At 43.1% G+C, this 19,351-nt stretch overlaps 1 protein-coding gene and 1 long non-coding RNA gene across 21 annotated transcripts in view; one reads left to right on the forward strand and one right to left on the reverse strand.

Annotated features, from left to right (window-relative positions):
- Positions 1-19,351, reverse strand: part of ncor2 (nuclear receptor corepressor 2) — a 195,775-nt gene that overhangs the window by 57,165 nt on the left and 119,259 nt on the right. For 16 of the 20 annotated variants that reach the window (XM_062958546.1, XM_008113654.3, XM_062958552.1 and 13 more), the window contains 3 exons: positions 9,927-10,045; positions 8,178-8,350; positions 6,550-6,612 (listed from right to left, as the gene is read on the reverse strand). In XM_062958546.1, coding sequence (XP_062814616.1) covers positions 6,550-6,612; positions 8,178-8,350; positions 9,927-10,045 — 355 coding nt within the window. The other 4 variants (XM_062958551.1, XM_062958549.1, XM_062958550.1 and 1 more) reach the window with 4 other exon arrangements.
- On the forward strand, positions 383-4,977 carry LOC134292899 (uncharacterized). The gene is made up of 2 exons (XR_010000002.1): positions 383-626; positions 1,152-4,977. It is a non-coding gene; the product is annotated as an uncharacterized LOC134292899 (long non-coding RNA).

Here is a 19,351-nt window from a genome sequence, read left to right on the forward strand (position 1 = left end):
TGCTTTGAGTCTCCTTATGGAGAGAAAAAGTGGGGTATAAATAAACATAATAATAATAATAATAATAATAATAATAATAATAATAATATAGACAAGCCAGGAGAAAGGGATCCTGCTTCAGCTAACTCTGCTGAGCTACAGGTGTCCCTAAGTCAGCTACCTATCTAACAAAGCTGCTGCAGGAACAAAACAGGGAGACAGATACTAAGCAAATAGTTTCCGTAACTGGGGGTTCAGTTTGAGAGGAGCCTGCTATCTTCTTGAGGTTGGGAACTGGTGAGATAACAACACCACAAAGACAAAAATGAAAATAAATAAAACAGATCCATTTCTCCCAATCACTTTCCTTGTGTTTTCTCTCGCCCATTCTTACAGAGGCAGCTACAAGCACACGTGCACGACAACAACGAAGTGGCTTTCGGGAGAGGGCTTGCTGCCAAGCTCAGAGTACTTTCCAGCTCACTGGGCCCGCCCCGCAGGAAGAGTGAGGGCTCTGCACGGAGGGTGTTCCTGGAACTGGCCCTCCTGGCTGTGGCGGGAGAGCCATGCCTGCTTCTCTCTCAGGCGGCCAGGCGGTCTGGTGTGTTTGGCATACACACCCGAGTCTCCCCTGCAGCAGCAAACTGGTAGGTACGGCTGCCCTTATCTTTACAGTAATGAAAACCAAAACACCAACACCTGCTTCCCAAAACTATAATTATCCATACACACTCTCACACACACACACCTGTCAGCCACAGCCACCACCCTCCATCTTGCCAGAAAACACCCAGTGTGCTCACACCGTGCCCATTATGAAGTTATCCAAATCCCTTCCCACTTCAGCCCTCACCGTCGTCTCATACAAATTAAAAACCGATAAACTGCCACCGCGATGAGCTTTACGCTTTCATTTACCCTGCCTTATACAAAAAAGTACTTTACCTCCTGCCACTGCTGAAACATGAAGACAGACTTTCCGATTCCAACAAACCCAGCACTCTTGGGGCACCGTAATCACATGACTTCACCGGGTATTTCCCCAGTAGAGGCATGTGTGCCTGCAGACACCCAGGGAGTCCTGCTCCAACATCACCCCCTCCCCAAAGTTTCACATGGCCACCCAGCCTGGGTCGCTCCCGTAATAACTCAACACTTACATTCTCTTCTAGCTTCACCTGCTGATAAATCTACTGAAAACATGCGGTGGGTGACGGAGTGAGTTCTCCGGGAGTCATGAGAAAAACGAAAGTGCAAAACAACTATAATTGGGGAGTTGAGTGGAAGAAGATGAAGAGGAACTGATGAATTTACATGTCTTCTTTGCTCCTCTTCCTGCTTTCTTCTGTGAGGCTTATTCCTTTCCGGCAGTCGGAGAAACAAACTGGAAGAATCATGCCTACAGATCCCAACCGCTGGCACTTCTGAGAGCTGGCAGTGAGTGAGAGAAAATAATCCAAAGTTGGGCAAGAGGTCAATAGCTCCTCGGCTCCTTTGTATGAAGCTGTGGGGCACCCATACTTGGTCTTTCGCTGTTCCTTATCTGCTTTTTCTCTCCATGCTGGCTGAAGGGAAGGGGGGGCACTCCGCTGTGCTTGTTTGACTCTCTCTCCTTTTTCCTCTCTCTTTGCCGTCTCTCCTCTTTGTCAAGACTCCCACCTGCTTGGCTCCTTGGAGGTTTCAAACTGCCTGGAACTGCAATCTGTTAAGGTGGATTGGAAAGTTCTTTCGGATTGGTTATGCTCCCCCCCCCCCCCACGCCGCCCACGCCGCCCTGCAACCGTCCTCTGCCTTGTTGAGCAGCTCCTGGAAGAGGAGGAAGAGGAGGGGGCTCAGAGGCAAATTTCAGGAGATGCTCAGCGGCACTGCCAAGACCAAAGACAGCCAACCTGCGGAGGTGCAGCCTTCACTGGCTCATCACGTCAGCTGAGACCAGCGCAAAGGAGGGTGCCTCCACTCCAAGGCAGGAAGAAATGTGTAATCCGCTCTCCCCTCCCTCGCCTGTCAATCCTGCCCTAGGGTGACCCAGAAGTTTGCTTCATCTGAATGTGACCTCTAGACAGAGTGGTCATAAACAGCGGTGGCACTGGCCCAAGATGACAAGGGTGCGGCCAATTTGGCAACCGCTTCTGCTCCCCCCCCCTCCCCTAAATGTCAACAGCCAGGGGAAGAGATCCAGGAAAACAAAGCTTTTCTTAATAGCTTCCTTTGCTCTCATGTGAATCAAAGGGATTTTTCTTGGCAGGGGAGCAGACTTGGGCAATAAAGAAAAGAAAAAAGGGAGAAGAGGAGAGTGCAGGACTAGCCCAGTCTGTTGTTCCTGTTTTGCCCCGCAGGTAGAATTTAACTTGAAGAAACAACAGCAACATCATCATTTGCTATCCAAGCAAGGTTCTGCAATAGTCAATGGTAGTCATAATACAAGGGGGGGGGGGGAATGTATGTACAATGCAATAGTTTATGAATAAGAACAATACATCATAAAATTCTCCAAATTGTGCAACTGCTCTCAATTCATTGGATGGCTTCTAGAAGCGGATGCTAAGACAGACTGCCTCATCCATCTCAAATATGAAGGCAATAAAAATGGTCTACCTTGCTGGGTCCTTGTAACAGTTGATTATCAGTTAATATATGCCAAATGCTCCGAACACTGATAAAACTCCGGCATGAAATACAGTCTTGGAAACAGGATGAGATGCCAGCTCCGCTCTCATTTGCTATAACATTTTAATTGGCAGATTCGATTGGATTTACGGCAGGATTCTTGTTGCTTTTCTTTTGATAGTGTTATTGGGTTTTTATTGTTCTAGTTGTATTTAATCTTTTCTATATTTGCATGCTGTCTAGGCATCCACAAAAACAAAGGGTTACTTTAAAATGTTTTAAGAAATATAAAAGTGTATAGTACCTACATGTGATGATCCTATACATATGTATTGTTTGTTACTAGAAATAGTGTGCTTGGCCATGACTTCCCAGAACAAGGGCACACATAGCGGTCCCTTCGAACTTCTGCACAAAGAACCTCCTGGCGTTTCCTGTGTGGCAATCCTAGACTCAGGTTTCCTCTAGCTAAATATAAAGCCACAGGCTTTTGATGCAAGGATATGTTGAAGCATCTTTTAGTTTTGGCTTTCTCTGAAATGTTACCTCAGTGAACCACAACTTGGGAAATTTTTATACGAGATTACAATCACCATGGCCATGTTGGCTGGGGGATTTTGGATGTTACAGTTCAAAAGAGTAACTTCCCACACTCTGTTTAGAATAAGATGAGCAATGAGCAAGCAGCTCTTCCGCAAAAGAACCTCACAACTGGAGCAAAGGTGACTGAACTAATCAAGATTAGAATATGGAAAACAAAGGCCACCTCACCTCCTAACCACCAGAATATCCCAAGGAGCTTGTTTCTGGGATTACTTCCCCTTTAACCTGTTACTTGAGATTTCTGCGGCCACAACAGTCTTAAAACTTCCACAGGACCTCACACAATGCACTCACACTTTATGAACCTGGCACTCCATGCAAAGTAACAAAAAATTCAAAATGCCGCAAATGCAAAGTTAACTCAGTATCAAGGAGAAAACATTAATTCTCTAACTGGTATAAGTGACCCAAGTTGGCATATAGACATTTACACTACACACATTTATTTTGGTAACGGAGGCAGCATAGAATAGTGGTTGGTACTGGACTAAGTCCAACTGGAAACCTTAGGCAGGTCACAGCCTCTCGGCCAAAAAAAGAGGCAATGGCAAACCATCTCTGAACAAATCTTGCCAAAAAAAACCTGGATAAGATCATCCTGCTTGTATTTTTTGGGGTTTTTAAATTGTATTGTATTGGTTTTACTGTAAGCCGCTTTGAGTCTTTTTTTAGACTCCACGGTGTGAATCATCATCATCCTAAATTGGGAATGACTTGAAGGCACGCAACAACAATGGACATCAAATTAGGTAACAAGAAGTTGCATGCAGGAAGAACAAAAGCAAGATGAAAGTCCCCTGAGAACTTATTTAGGACTCCTAATTCCTAGAATCTCCTAGCAAGCAGAGCCAGTACCATTATCCCCAATAAAAGCAAAAAAAATTAAGACCTGAAAGCACTAAGTCAGATTCTATCCAGGTAATAGCTTTCCAAACATCAACAGCTCAATGGAGGAGGCAAGCAGCAATTTATATTATGAAACAGTTTTCCAGTCTCAAACTATACCATAAAATTAATGAATTTTATTTGAACAATGCTCTTTCTAGGTAATTTTATAAATTCCCGAGTTTCCCATGTGATACTACATTTTTTTCAAGAGAAATTCCCATCCAAAATGGGCAGTGGCTTGGGGATCCTGGGTACTGTGGCTTAAAAAGTAACTTGTCCGCGCTCTAGCTTTAACTTCAGAGCAGAAAGGATTTATCATCACAGTGTGCAAAGTTTCAGTGTTATGTAGAGCCCAACCTAAAACAAAAAACGAGTATGCTTTCTATGTGGCTGGATTGAGATGTAATGGACAATTCATTTATGTAAACCTCTACAGTAGACCGTTCCAAACGTGTGTCAGTTGCAGTGTGTAGGTGTGTCACGTGAATGTAACAAGAAACCTGAACCTATGTGAAATAAGTCAATTTTATATTTTATAAAAATATAAATGAAAGATTTTCATGAGCTATGTTGTTTCCCCATACATTTCATTGTTACAATTTATGTACACGTCTGGAGTTGGTTTCACTTCTGTTTTGCTAGTAAAACTGAATGACTGTGTCGCAAAATGTTGAAAAAGCATCATGAAATGTTTGGAAAGCTCTGCTCTGCAGACAAGGTAAGTGGTATGTACCCCACACAGATTTACCATATCACTCAAGGAAAACTAGCTCTAGGATCAACTACCATGATGTGCTATGCCTAGCTGTAATCCTTTGAGTGACTCGAAACAATAACGGCAATGAGACAAAATTTAAAAACGTAGGATGGGAAAAATAAAACTACAGTAATTACTAACTACCTCTCTTTGCCAAAACTTTTCATTTCATGTTTCAACCCTTACAAAACACAGCCTCATGCTTTTCTCCTATGGAATTTAAAATAACAATAACCGTGAACAAGGCAACTCTGCCAAGCTTGTCATGACAGACGGCCAAGTGTGCAGGAGGGAGAGCAACACGGTAGGAGAAGTGCTAAGAGCTCTGCTCAGTGCCTTCCCCCACACCTCCAACGCATTACTCAGGATGCTACAGAAATGTTTTCTAATCAAAAGTGTGTGAAAAATGCTGGGAGGCAGAGTACAATTCCAATCAGAGAGAGAGAGAAGGAGAAAGCCAAGTTGTTCTTCAGGATGGAGACCAGCCATGCAGTCAATTCTCGTCTCTAATGTTGCCGGCCTGAGATCCCATGCTGAAACAAGTGCCAGGAAGAAGCATCTTAGACACATGAGACCAAGATAAAGCCACTCCAGGGCACACTGCAGCCCCACCAGAGAGCAAGCAACACATAATGGGAGTGAACAGTTGAGAGCACCGGACTGGCATTATGCCACAGCCTGAACTATACAATGCCCTACTTCTTGCTCATAGGCTGTGCCAGGGCTAAGCCAAACAAACAGTCGGTGAACAGGGATCTATTTGAATCCACAGGGCTAAGGACTAAGCAGGCCAGGATCAAATCCCACAGAAAACAATTCAAAAAGGCAGAAAGTTCCAAAGGATTACAAATAAAAAGTCAGGTTCTAACAACTGTAGTTTCAAAACTCCTGAAAGAGCAATATAGTTCACAAGATCAGCAGCAAGAAGCTTTGGCTCTGAAAGGAAAACATACAAGGAAAGTGGAGGAAGGGAGATATGCAGCTAGTCTTCACTTATACATTTGACAGATAGAGAAATCATAGAAACATAGAGTTGGAAGAGACCGCAAGGGCCATCCAGTCCAATGCCATGTGCAGGAAAAAGATCTACAACAACCAATGCAGAGAAATAGATGAAAAAAATAGAACAAGAGACGTCTTCTACAAGATTCTAGAAATCAAAGGAAATTTAAACCACGATGCTATCCCCTAGGCCATTAGCTTCCAGTTCCTGACAAGTTTCCAGGAGAGAAATAAACAACTACACACAACTGGCACAAATTCTGTGCTAGTCCCTAGCTTATTGGAAAAGACTAATTTCCAATATCCTACATCTGATAGTCTGTGAAGCACGACATTAGGGGACAATAAAGATGGTGTTCCCATAGAAAGTGTTCAGAGGAGTGTACCAGCAGCACTGCTGTGGCTTCTTAGTAGAAGGATGATGAGGACCCCCTCAAATCAGGCCCAGGCTCTACTACACACAAGTCACCCTGCTAGTCAACTGGCTGCAAAGTGAGGCCAGTTTCATATATTCACACTACTGCAGCCAACCATCTATGCAAACACAGGACATGTTAAAAAAGTTCATTTTAGAATTGTCTTGGGGAAAGGATATGCCGTTCCCACAAAAGATCACATAGTTTATATGAGCACTGAATACACGCAATCCCAAACAAGCTAGACTCTGGACAAGAATAGGCATTTAAAACAAAAAAGCAAACCAATGTTCTTACCTTTTTTGGCAGTTTCCATTTCCTCCTCCGTCCAGCGAGAACTTTCATTCATCTCCAAAGTGGCTGAAAACCAAACAAAAAGAATAAAAGTTACAGGGATTAAGTGGAGACAATCATACTAAATGAGATGGCAGGATATAATTATATGCATACATCTGTTCTCCTGTGTTTTTCTAAGTATGTTTTACAATTGTATATTTAAAAGTTCATGAATTAATTCAATCACATCCCTGTAGACTCTGGATGTGTGTGGGTGCTTCAAGTCGCCTGTTGTCTATGGCGGCCCCATTAATTTTGTAGGGTTTTCTGAGGCAAGGAAGTATTCACAGATATAATATTAGAATGGAACATGGAAGCTTAAACAAATGCAAAAACAAGAGAAACACAACAGGGGGTTGTCTAGGGAGAAGCTGTAACTCCCAAGGACTGCAATGTGTTAAGTAAGCAAGTAGATGAGAGGGAGAAGGAGGACTTCTGGGTTTGCTGACTAGTTATGTTAAACATTTGCATTCAAAAAATGAAACCAAGGCTTCTCTCTTATGGCTGCAGCAACCAGGCTTTTCATTCTCTCTTAGCCAGTTAAGAGAAGCACACTGAGGACACTGTCAAGATGTGACATGTAAGAAAAGCAAGGTAGGTCATGACATCATCAAGGAATTTTTAAAATGGGGGAGGGTTGTACCAAAGCCAGGATATAAGAATACTAAACACTAAGTATGGAAGTACGTATATTGCATAATAAAAGCAGGCAGTGAATGCTTAAAGAGCTGCATCAACGTTCTGGGTAACAACTAGTTGTCAAACTTTGTTTGATTAATCTACCAATTTAATTGATGAAAGCTACAGCTTTAGTTACATAGCCATTTCTCTGGATGGGATCTCTCAATATTGCAAGGCCCTCAAGTGGTTGAGAGGGGTAAATCTTCCAAGTTTGAAAGGCAGATGCAATACTTGTGCAGAGTTAGGACACTCCTCGTCCCAAATAGCATCCCTAATTTGAAATTTGATAAGAAAAACATTCTGCTTCCTCTCCCTTGCAAGCGAGATGACTGAATACAAAAGAAAAATGTGGCTATAGACATTTATCTTTATTCCAGCTCTCCAGATAGGCATTCCAACGAAAGGAAGAAAAAAACCCAGAGGTCTACTTGGCAGTAAGAAGGAAAATCCGCTTTGCTGGAATAGATCAAGGTGTATCTAGGGTTCATTTCGGTTTCAAGAATGGTTAGGTAGATGCCCCTGGGCCACCAGAAGCAGGGCGTGAAGTGAGATGCAGCAAAACACCCACTTTGTGCCCAGAAGGCCCTGGTTTAATCCTTGCAACTCCAGGAAAAATGCTAGTAATCAATGCCTTCCGGCATACCAGGGATGCCCAGAAAAGATGGCTGGAGGGGGAATGGATGTGGATGCAGTAGTGAAAGAAAAGGAGAGCAGCTTTCTGCAAGTGATCAGTTCAGAAGTCTGGAAAGAGCCATCTGTCCTCTAATGGAGAAGTCATCAGGCAACCAATAAATGAATCGGTTTCTTTGTTTCACTTCTTGCTCTCCTGCCAATGGACTCCTTCAGGCGCTGCTTTGCTCACACGCACACCACCTCCATCTCATTCTGCAGAGATAGCAAATACATACCAAATTCTGAGTTCTGTTGGGGAGCAGCCACTTCCTCATTGTTGGCTTCACTGGCCATGGAGCGGGTGATGCGACCCTTGCGTCGGCCCTGGCTGTTGGCAGTTTTGCGCCCTTTGGAAGCAATGGCTTCTTTTTCATCATTGTCTTCACCAGATGTGTCCTCGTTCTTCTCCCTACATGAGCCAGAATGGAAGGAATGAAAATTAAAGCAATCAACCTTCAAGTGATGCCTCTCCTCTCTGCCTCCGGCCCTTGCAGGAGAGGCACTTTCCCACCGTGTTCTCTCTCTCCTGCAGCAGCCTGCGGTTTCTCATCTGCACTGCTGAGGGACCTGATGGAGACAGGTTGAACACTAGGCCAGCCAAATCCTCTTGGCTTCTCCACATTGGTCTTCCCAAAAGGGACCTGCTGAGAATCACCCTATGGAGTCTAATGCAACCAAGCCAGATGCTTCTTCGAGGCAAGGATTAAGGCCCATTAGAGAAAGTAAGCAGTCTGCCAAGTCTTCCAAAGAAGTCAAGTGGTGCTTATTTTGCTCTACTGTTAAATGAAGACCACAGCTGCTCCTATTCATGGTTGCAAAGCTGTGCTGCACAAGTGGGATGGGCCTTGCACTCATGTGCTGTTGCACTGCAGTCAGAAACCAAGACTTAATACTTCCATAGCACTCAGAGCAGTGCAACATGTACCATGCATCCTGAAAATCTACAAAACAAAAGAGAGAGTGGATGGAAAGCCACCTTTATAGGTTGGGCTGAAGGTCCATCTAGACCAAGAGTGACCCATAGGCAGCATACGATCCCTGGAGCCATTTTTGTGATCACCAGGGATGCCACAAAGTTTCTTCCAAAATAATCCCAGATTCATTCTAGACCAGCAGTTCCCAAACCTTTTTTGGTCATGGAACCCTTCAGAAGACATTTCCCCCCAAGGAACCCTAACTCTATCCCTGATTTCTACTAAGCCTTTTGAATTAACTGTTTCTTCCTTTTTTCATCTACTCCTACTACCTGAGTGTTTTGTGTCACATAGTAGGTTTGGAAATGAAGAGAAAGCATTTTCAATATAACCACAAACCTTTCATTTGGTACAAGAAAATATTGCATTCACACCCAATGTGACAAAATTGTTTCATTTTTGTACTTAAAATAATTCTGAGATTGAGCTTTTGTTGTACGACAGCTGAATACATACATCTGGAGCAGATAATGTATGCTCCCCCTCCCTTTGCATGAGAGACAATCCAATAGTTGGTCTTGTGTGGTTTTATTTTAAAATCTGTCTTAAATTTGATTTTTAAGATTTTTCATGTATGCTTTTGTGGAACCCTAGACTTCCACAGAATACAGTTTGGGAATCACTGCTCTAGAGGGTGTCAAAGTTATTATTCGACAATTGGAGGCTCTACCCGCCCCTACCCCCGCAAAAATAAATTGCCCCCTATGGTCATCTAGGTGTGCATTTCCACCATATTTGTGCCCCCACCCCCAAACCTGCGCTCAGGTCTTATAGGGGGCTGATGCCTTCCACGGTTGGAATCTGTACTCCACCTATCTTCTAAAATAGTGCTTAGGACAGCTAGTTTTACTCTACTGTGTACAAAGAGCTGATTGAGATTTGAGCCTGGCTTTGGCCACCAGCTTTTGCATAATGGAAGACTGTACCTCAAGGGCTATGAAGCAGAAGCAATAAGCAGGTGCTCCGCTGCTAGCTATTTGTTTCCTAGACAGGAGAAGTGGTTAGACTTACTTTGTCAGTTCCTCTTTGTCATTCTCAGCTTCTGGCTTTTCTTCTTCCCTTTCCATATCTTTCTCTTTTTCTTTTTCATCCTTTTCGTCTTGGCTGCTACGGGGCATCTGTTGCTGCTGCTGAGATATCGGGGCGAGGGAACATTATTGGTGAACTTGAGCACATAGATGGAATTAAAAACAGCTGGGGCCCATTCAGACTACACATTTACAGTGCTATGATTCTACTTTAAGAGCCATCTAATGCTGGAATCCTAGGATTTGCAGTGTAGATAGAGTCGGGCATTTAGCCAGAGCTCCTCTGGGGCCTCTCCAAAATCATAACCTCGGGATTCCACAGACATGGCAGGGAAAGTGGAATCTCTGTATGATAATTGGAAAACTCAGTAAGACTTGAAAAGAGAAACCCGGAAATACTAAACTCCAAAAAGTGGTTACTTCTAATAAACATTGTCTTCCCATAACTTTATTTCTGAATAAAGATAAAGTGATTAGGCATAAATCAAAACTGTTAATTCCAACTAGAGAAGATCAGCTGAACTTGCAAAAGATCTGATTTACCAAATTCACTTTCATTTAATGGGCTTACTCTTGCTGTGACTAACAACTGGATTTAGGCTTCAGATTAATTTTTTTACAGTATTAACAGTAATAAAGCGGGAAGACAGGTGTGCCATTGATCTTGAACTGGGTAATTACGATTAAAAACAAACTTTCTAGACTCTGGAACAAACACCAACACATGCACACAACCCTTCCTCACAGTGTTATTGATGCTGTTCGATGGCCAAGTGCCGCTATTCATAAGGCAGTTACATCTTACTTAGATTTTAAGTCTATTTCATAACGAGTAACCTGAGTTTATGCTACATAAATCTTGTTAGTCTTTTAAGATTCCACAAGACTTTTTTTTTCTTTGTATCAAGGTAATATGACTACTCTCAAAAATAAATAAATAAAACAATGGCTGCAATTCTGTATGGTTCAATGAAGTGTAGAAGAGTGACTACCCCCACTATGTCAATTCCCTGCTTCATGAAGAGTATGCAGAATCACAGAAATGGCTGGCTATGTACATGTAACCAGACGTAAAATGATTAAGGCTTCCATAGGATCCTGGCAGATCTCATTTACATCTGGCTATGGGAAGGCACTTCTGCAATCCTGCCTGCTCTCCATAAAGAAGAAAATGTCTATGTGATTGGGGCTTCAGAGTCTGTCCAATAAATGGGAGTGGCAGCTTTGGCCTCCCCCCCCCCCCCCCCAACTTCAGTTCTCCAAAAAGAACATGTACATGTGTAAGGGAAAGCTACTATGCATGTGTTATGTTCCTAACAGGATGCAGAAAACTTCAGAAAGAAGGGAAAGGGTTTGCAAGGTAGATTGTGGCTGTACATGGTTAACAAACATCAACAAATGGTCTACAAACAAGTCTTGAATATACCCTTGGAGAAGCTGATTTTCCTAATGTACAAAATCTCATACAAAAATTCTCTAAGAGCTTTAAATTGCAACCCCGTCCCATGCTCCCTGCTGCTCTTTCTTCCTTTTTCAGAACAGCTTTGCACACTCTGAACCTGCCTGTTCCTTCACCTGCCAGATTGGGCAGAGTGCATCTATTAAATTTGATAATCAAGTTTTACAAAGAGCCACTTATTTACCCAGTGGAGCATAGTTCAGAGGAAGGAAATGACAAACCACTTCTGAACGTTCCTTGCCTAAGTAAACACTATGGAAACCATGGGGTCACCATAAGTTGACAGGCAACTTGAAGACACATACATGCAGCACACAGCAATTAGTGACTGGAGGGCTGCACAATTCTCTCCGCTGTGCTTTACATTTAAACTGTGGGTGGTGAGCAGGTAGAGTGGCCTCCATTAGCAGATTTGCTTGGTCATCTAAAGTAAATCACATAAGGTTTCTGAATAGTCACAAATGTTTAACAGTTAGAATCCAATGACTTTCCAGTATCACCACCCCACTGAATCGCTGAAAACAAAATCTGAGTGGACAGTAACAGTGAGCTGTGTTCATTTCAAGAACTCACAATGAAATCCTGGGCTCGGATCACCTTGATTCTAAATGTAGACCCTCCAAAAAACCTTGAACTTCTGCACGCCTGCTTTAAAGTTATCAAGAACTCAAGGACTCAGTCTAGTGTACGGGGAGCAGTTGGACATGAATCATAGAATCATAGAATTCTAGAGTTGGAAAAGATCTCGTGGGCCATCCAGTCCAACCCCATTCTAGTGGGTTTACTGCTGCGTAGACAAGAGCTGCGAGTTCTCCGCAGCCTCATCCTAATTTCTTCCCCTCTTTGTTTCTCTCCTTCCTTACTTTCATCAACCCACAATTCAGTGGGTCTCATACTTTCAAAGGTTTGGTGGGGATGCAGCTATTATTATGGAGTTAAAAGACTCATTTAGCTAAGACCTTGCCTACTCCTTATCTCCTCAAAAGTACTTGTGTATACGTTGACCTCGCATACAAGTTGAGAGCAGGTTTTGGGGCCAAGACTATGGATTTTGATATGACTCTTGGATAAGTCAAGGGTTATTTTATGGAGAGGGGAAAGCACTAGTATTGCCCCAAGAGTCCAGCTGCCCCTGGCTGCCTGTCATTTTTCCGTCCTGATCAAATGGGTCAGAAGCAGTGCCATAATGGAGGGGGGGTGTCAGTGCATATTTTAGGTTCTCTCAGGATGAACTAAGATCTTATCTTCCCTTTACATGCAGTTTCTAAGCTGAAGAGCCAGCGTTGTCCGTAGACACCTCCAAGGTCATGTGGCCGGCATGACTGCCTGGAGCGCCGTTACCTTCCTGCCGGAGTGGTACCCATTGATCTACTCACATTTGCATGTTTTTGAACTGCTAGGTTGGCAGAAGCTGGAGCTAACAGCGGGCGCTCACTCCGCTCCCCGGATTCGAACCTGCAACCTTTCGGTCTGCAAGTTCAGCAGCTCAGCGCTTTAACACACTGCACCACCGGGGCTCCATGTCCTAGTCTCTAGAGCAGCAGAAAACAAGCTTGTCCCCTCCCTAATGTGACATCCTTTCAAATATTTAAACATGACCATCAAGTCCCGCTCCTCATAGGGCTTGGCTTCCAAACCTTTGATCATTTTGGTTGCCCTTCTCTGGGCACGTTCAACCTTGTCAATATCCTACTTGAATTTTGGTGTCCAGAACTGGACACAGTGTTATTCCAGGTGAGGTCTGATCAAAGCAGAATAGACTGGGATTAATATACTGTATTTCATGGCATAATAGTCACACTTTTCCTCCTTTAATAAAACATGGGAGGAATCCTTTTTTTTTGTTTCAAAACAGTAACCTTTTAATAAAACAATGTTGAAAATAACTTGAGAACACCCCTTCCACCATCCCACTCATTCTCTCATGCCCTCACTCGGTTTCCCATTCATCCGCTGACAATTCCCTTCCAAGAACACTGCTTCAAAGTGGCGTTTTTGGAAAAGGATGGTCCGCGAATGGATAGGCAACCAAGTGAGAGTGTGTGGGCGAGTGAGTGATTGAGCGGATGGGTCTTTGGGCGGGCAGGTGGGCAAGCCGATGGGGGCGTACACCAGGAAATCAAGGGTGTGACCATTATTCGAGGAGAACAGAAATAGTGAAACCAGAACCCCCAAAATGGGAGTGCGACTATTACGCAATGGCTACTATGTGCGATAAAATACAGTATTAATTAATTCCACACCTTTGACCATTTTGCTCAATCTTCTCTTCACATGTTCCATCTTGTCCATATCCATATCTTGAATTGTGATGCCCAGAACTGGACACAAGATTATTTCAGGTGAGTTCTGACCAACATAGAATAGAGTGTTGGTCTCACTCTAGAGTGGGACTATGAATTCTTTCAATCTAGGCACTACAGTGTTCCCTCACTACTTCGCAGTTTGCTTTTTACGGATTCGCTGTTTTGTGGTTTTTCAATAAACTCTAAAAGACTATTATAAAACATAAAAAATTACAATTTACAGCCTAAGGAAGGGAAGAAGGAGAAGCCAAAGGGAGAGAAAAGGAGCCCAAGCGGCAACGGGAGGAGAAGGAGGCAATTTATCAACACACAATTGGTTGATAAAGACTTAAAATAGTGTATGACTACTAAAATAATGTATAAAATTAAAATAAATATAGTGTCCCTACTTCGCAGATTTTCACTTATTGCGGGTGGTCCTGGAACGTAACCCCCGCGATAGGTGAGGGAACACTATATACTCTTATTGATGTAGCCTAGAATCACATTGATAGAAGCGGATTAGGAGCAATGTGAGCCCACCGTTAAAGAACTAGGAGAATTCAAAAAAAGATTTGTGCTTTGTAATTCTTTTGTTCAATCAAATGGTTCTCAGAATAGTTAATAATTTGAAACACAGGATAATCTGGTGTATCACTGAACTGTTCCAAGTTTGCCCTTCTGAAACCTATCATTTCCACTATGTGCTTAACAGGGCCCTCTCCATGATCTGCTCTATAAAAGTGCAAAGAGTGTACCACTCAAGAGCGTTTTTACGTTTTCCTGGCACAACATATATACTACTGAAATTATGAAAAATCCTGGAAATGCTGTTGGACTACAGCTCCCACCATCCCCCTCTACTAGCCATGTTAGTTGGAGATAATAAGATGTGAATCCAACAACAGCTGCCTGTTCTTCGCTCCTCCCCTAAAGCCACAGCAGCACTCTCCCCTGTAAACATGACCCTATTGATCATTTGTCCTAAATCCCATCTGACTCAGTTCTCCAAATCCCCATCAAATCACACAGGACCCACTCCCAAAAACAACAGTGTCCAGGGATCCCTTGGCGAGGGGGGCAGGCAGCCAACAAGGTTAAACTGATGTGTTCCCATGGGACAGAAATAGTCATGATGCCTGACAAAACCAGATTACAAAGGGTTCAATTCAACAGATGCTGCTCTGTGCCTCTCACTGTTCCCAGTGGTGATTTTGCACTAATGTACAAAATGTGGCCCCTCCAGGCTGTGGCTCGGTAGCATAAAGGCCCTATTCCTGTGGAATTGTCCTACGTCTTGGCTTTGAGGACTTGGAGGCCGGAGGCACTGTTCTGTACCTCAGCATATTAATTATAAACAGCTGCTCACCTTTGCCCCCGTTTCCAGCCTCATCCGGATTGGCACACGCTTGCAGCACTTCCCCCAAAAAACAACCACCAGCGCACACGCACACAGAATTCTCTGGTCTGTGCAATCGTGCACACACACACATCAATCACCAGGGAAACACCACCCAGCAGACAGCTTATCTTTAAAATAGCACGCTTGCTCCTATAAACAGTGCCCAAGCAGTTGCAACATTTTCAGCCATTATCCCCGGACTTGCCAGTTCTCGGAGACTGAGCTTGTCTTCTCGGGACCTGTTCTTGGCTCCCCTTCCTACATGGCCCAAGTGTACACACAGAATGTTTCTAAAGATCCAGGAGTTTTTCTTCATTCACTTTCTCCCACCAACAATGGCTTTTATATTTTGTTTAACTCACAGTTACAAGGTTTTGGCCGTAAACAGCTGAAGAATTGAGGTGAAGTGGAGGGGAGAGAAGACCTTGCCTTTTACATTTTCTCTCCCCTGCTTCACTCAGGGAAATTCCCACACATGCAATGCTGAAACCCCGTCGCCCTACCACAAAACATGGATAAGAAACCCTTCTTGAAAGCCTAGTACCTCAGATCCAAGAAGGGAGGGAGTGTATGTCCATTTGGCTCTCAGATGATGGAGAACTTCACAGAGCCTTTGTGGAAAAATTTCTGCCAAATATTTTCTTGCAAGGACTAAACAAATCTGTCTCGAATATCAGACAGCTCTCCCTTCTCTCTGAACACATTTGGTCTCTTCACCAAGTGCTCAACTTCCCTCCCGATGCTCCCCAAAGTCCCCATCACCTCCTCCTGGTGCCCTGGGTGCCTTTTCACAGCTCTGCCATCGCAGCTCGGCGTGTCTTACGCTCTCCGGCTCAAATGGCTTCCTGGCGATTTGCATAGTTGAGCCGTAAACCATCCACGGCATTCCTGTTATGATTTTGCAATCTACTGGAATAACACGGTCGCTCTCCGTCGAGCCGATGAGTCATGAGCTATAAAACCACAGCCCTCGTCACCGGGAGCTCATGGGGCTGGCTACAGTCTGTGTGTGATTAATCTCCAAAGATGCCAAGCTTAACCCCATAGCACATTTGTGCTTTAATTTCTTCCACCTTTCTGGCCCAGATTACCAGGCTCTGAAAGGGCGACAAAGCCCCAGCAAAGAGGATTACGAGACAAAATTGTCCCCATTGCACCAGCCATGTTCTAACACATCTAAGGCCATGATCGTTTTTCAAGTCAATTGTCTTTTTAAGAAAACAACACCAAACTTGAAACACACCGGTGTGCAAATAGCGGATACTTTGGAATTAAAATTTCCAAGCCAAAAATGAAATATATATATAAACACTTTGTTCCTGGGTCAAAATGATCTTCTGTCAAAACATACTACAAACTTGTTCCGGCCACAAAGCAGTTCTAACACTTTGGATGTGGTGTTTTTGTTGCTGCAGTTTTGCTCCCCAGATTGTCTTCTTTGCTAAAGGAAGCAGCGGCTAGACAGTCTTCCTGGCTGGCCAGCTCCCTGATCAGTAATGAAGGCCCTTTTCCTAGAAGGAACATTTTGCGAGCCAGGAGTCCTTGGCCAGTACTTCAACTCCTACCAAGCTCAAGTAATACATGAATAAATTATTTTACTATAGAGAGCATGTTGCTAACTTCACACCCAGCTTTGGCTTGGCAATTAATTTGGGGTCCAGCTTTAAAAAACCTCCTACTTCATGAGCAATGGCTAAGTGCCACTTCCTATAAACTCAGAGTAGTGGACTAAACTCACCCAGTCCCCAAATATCTATCACTCGTAATATACAGTAGGCATCTTAATAAAATGTTGTGGTGTATTTGAGGTCTTCCCATTCACTAACAAGATACTTTCCTTTTCAAGATTCCAACAAATACAATTTACTCAAGGATGTTTGCACACCATTATTATGCCTGACAGACCTATCCCGCACAGATCTACCTAACTTCTCTCTTCCAAATGATCAAACCAGGGCCAAATACCACTTCATGCGGCACCAAATTCAACAGCTTAACTGTGCTTTGTGAGGAGAAGGCACTCCTGATGGATTTTACCAAGTGCAGCAAGAAAAGTTAGCTTCTGAAACAGGCAGAGTATGAGGGTATTATTTGAAAACCAGCATGGAATAAAACCAGCAAGTAACCAAAAATTGGAAGCTTTGTTTGATATGGAGGTTGTGTCCGCAGGAAATTAAGCTTGCTGCAATGTTATGTACTGCCACGAGAATGCTCAGGAGGGTGCTGCTTAGTGCTGTGCTACTCATATATTCTTTAAGAACAAATGTACAGGCTGCCAGCCCCCTCACATTTAATCTTGGCCTGGGCTGAAGAACCTCATGCTGCCTCGACTGATTGGAGATTGTAATCCCTCTCTGTCGAAGGCTCTTTAGCCTAAGCATAAACTTTCCTCGGTAGCAAAACAGCTTCAACTATGAGCACACAGCTTGGAAAAGTTGCCTTTTGGGACTTACGGTCCCCAGAACCCTCCAGAGAGCACAGCCCCTTGTCATGATGGTTCCCCAAGTTGGGTGGGTTATGATCTAATTTATGGTAAGGATAACTATACTGTATCCTTATGTTCAGCCAGGAGTTCTTTTCTATTTTGTAAAGCAGCCTGATATTATTAAGGAAACCACGCCATTGGTCTTGGGACAAGGGGGATTATGACACAAGCACGGGAAAACTTATTTTAAACCAACATCTACATATGCAGATACACACAGACGAGACAAAGCACTAAAAGTCTTTTTAAAATAAATCTTTAGCCTCTTTATAAGTTAAAGCAGAAAATATAATCAACGTAGGTCAATTTAGTGCCCCTTAAATAAGCTTCAATGCTTCTGGCAATGAATTTTTTCCACCACCAATCTTAATATGCTTTCTGCAAACTTTGCAATGGTATCTCTCTCCTCCGTCTCTCTTTCTTCTGTCTTGTTCTCAACAGTGGCACTGTGACATGAAGTTCAACTCTCTCTTCTCCCTTACATGGTATTGCTTTCTGTTTTGGGATGCTATTATTAAAAGCAAGTGAAAAAAAATCTTATCCAGAGCAAGTCAGAAAAAGATTACATACAAGACACATATTCAGGGTTAGCTTTGCTGGCCAAGCAGTAAAAAACAACAAAATCCAAAATCCCACAAGCTGTGGTAATTGTTTTCCGTGCTTTTTAGATGGACAATATATCATTTGAGCTGTCAAAACTCCCCTGGTTTCTTCATCAGGTGTTAAAAGTCATACAGAAGAAGAAAAGTGATAATGTTAGAGCCATAAGCCTCAATTTTGGATTTTGTCTCAGGTGGTTTTTTTAGTTCTCAGTTTAAGATACTGTCACGTTTTTCCTTTGGATTTTGTTGTACTTTATCCCTACATTCAACTGAATGGAGACAGGATGGAGTCCTGAGAGAAACTCCGCTAAAACAACGAGGAGCTAGAAGAGAACTTGCTAGATGGCACTGCCTATTGGAAAGGTGGTAGCTCAGTGGAAGAGCATCTACTTTGCTTACGGAAAAAGTGTCAGGTTTGGGCACCTCTGGCATATTCAGTTTTAACTTTAGGATTCCTTTAGGGTTAGATAGCTGGTCTGAAAAAATATCTGCCTGAAATCTTGGAAAGCTTTTTTTAGTCAGAGAACTGAACCAGATGGAACACTGGCTGATCTGACTTGCTTGAAGACAAATAAATGAGAGGTACTTATTCAAACTCCTGTCTGAATCATTCTTACACAGCAGCTTTTCCCAACCAGGTGCCCTCCAGATGTGTTGAAGTAACAATAGGGATGGGAAATGGGACTGGAGACAATTTTTAAACTCCAAAACCCCAGCAGGCCATAGCCTACCACGTCACTTACAATTTCATCTCCCCTCCCTTGCAGTTTTCAGACTTAGGGGGTAGCAAAGCTACTGCATCTTGCAGTGGTTTTCAGTTGTCTGGTGGCAAAATGTCAGACAGAATACTTTTTAAAAAAATAAAAAACATTGTCTTTTGGAGGGTTTGAGATATGTCTTCTATGACTCCAGGGGCCACAGAAATGAGTCTCTTGGGATGGACGTGGTCCGTAGGCCACATTTTCCCCACCTGAGAGCATTATTTTTTTTTGCTGCTCTTGGTATTACTATCATTATTCATATGAGCTTTTAAAGAAGAAAGTTTTTAAGAACAACCCAAGGGGGGTGGGGGTTGCTGTATAATATTTGGATAATTTATCTGTTTTTAAGGGTATTAGGTGATTTTAACTGATTTGTATGTTTAATTCTATTGTAATATTTATATGTTGTAGATT

Source organism: Anolis carolinensis, chromosome X (assembly GCF_035594765.1).
Source record: "Anolis carolinensis isolate JA03-04 chromosome X, rAnoCar3.1.pri, whole genome shotgun sequence".
Classification (NCBI taxonomy): Eukaryota; Metazoa; Chordata; class Lepidosauria; order Squamata; family Dactyloidae; genus Anolis; species Anolis carolinensis.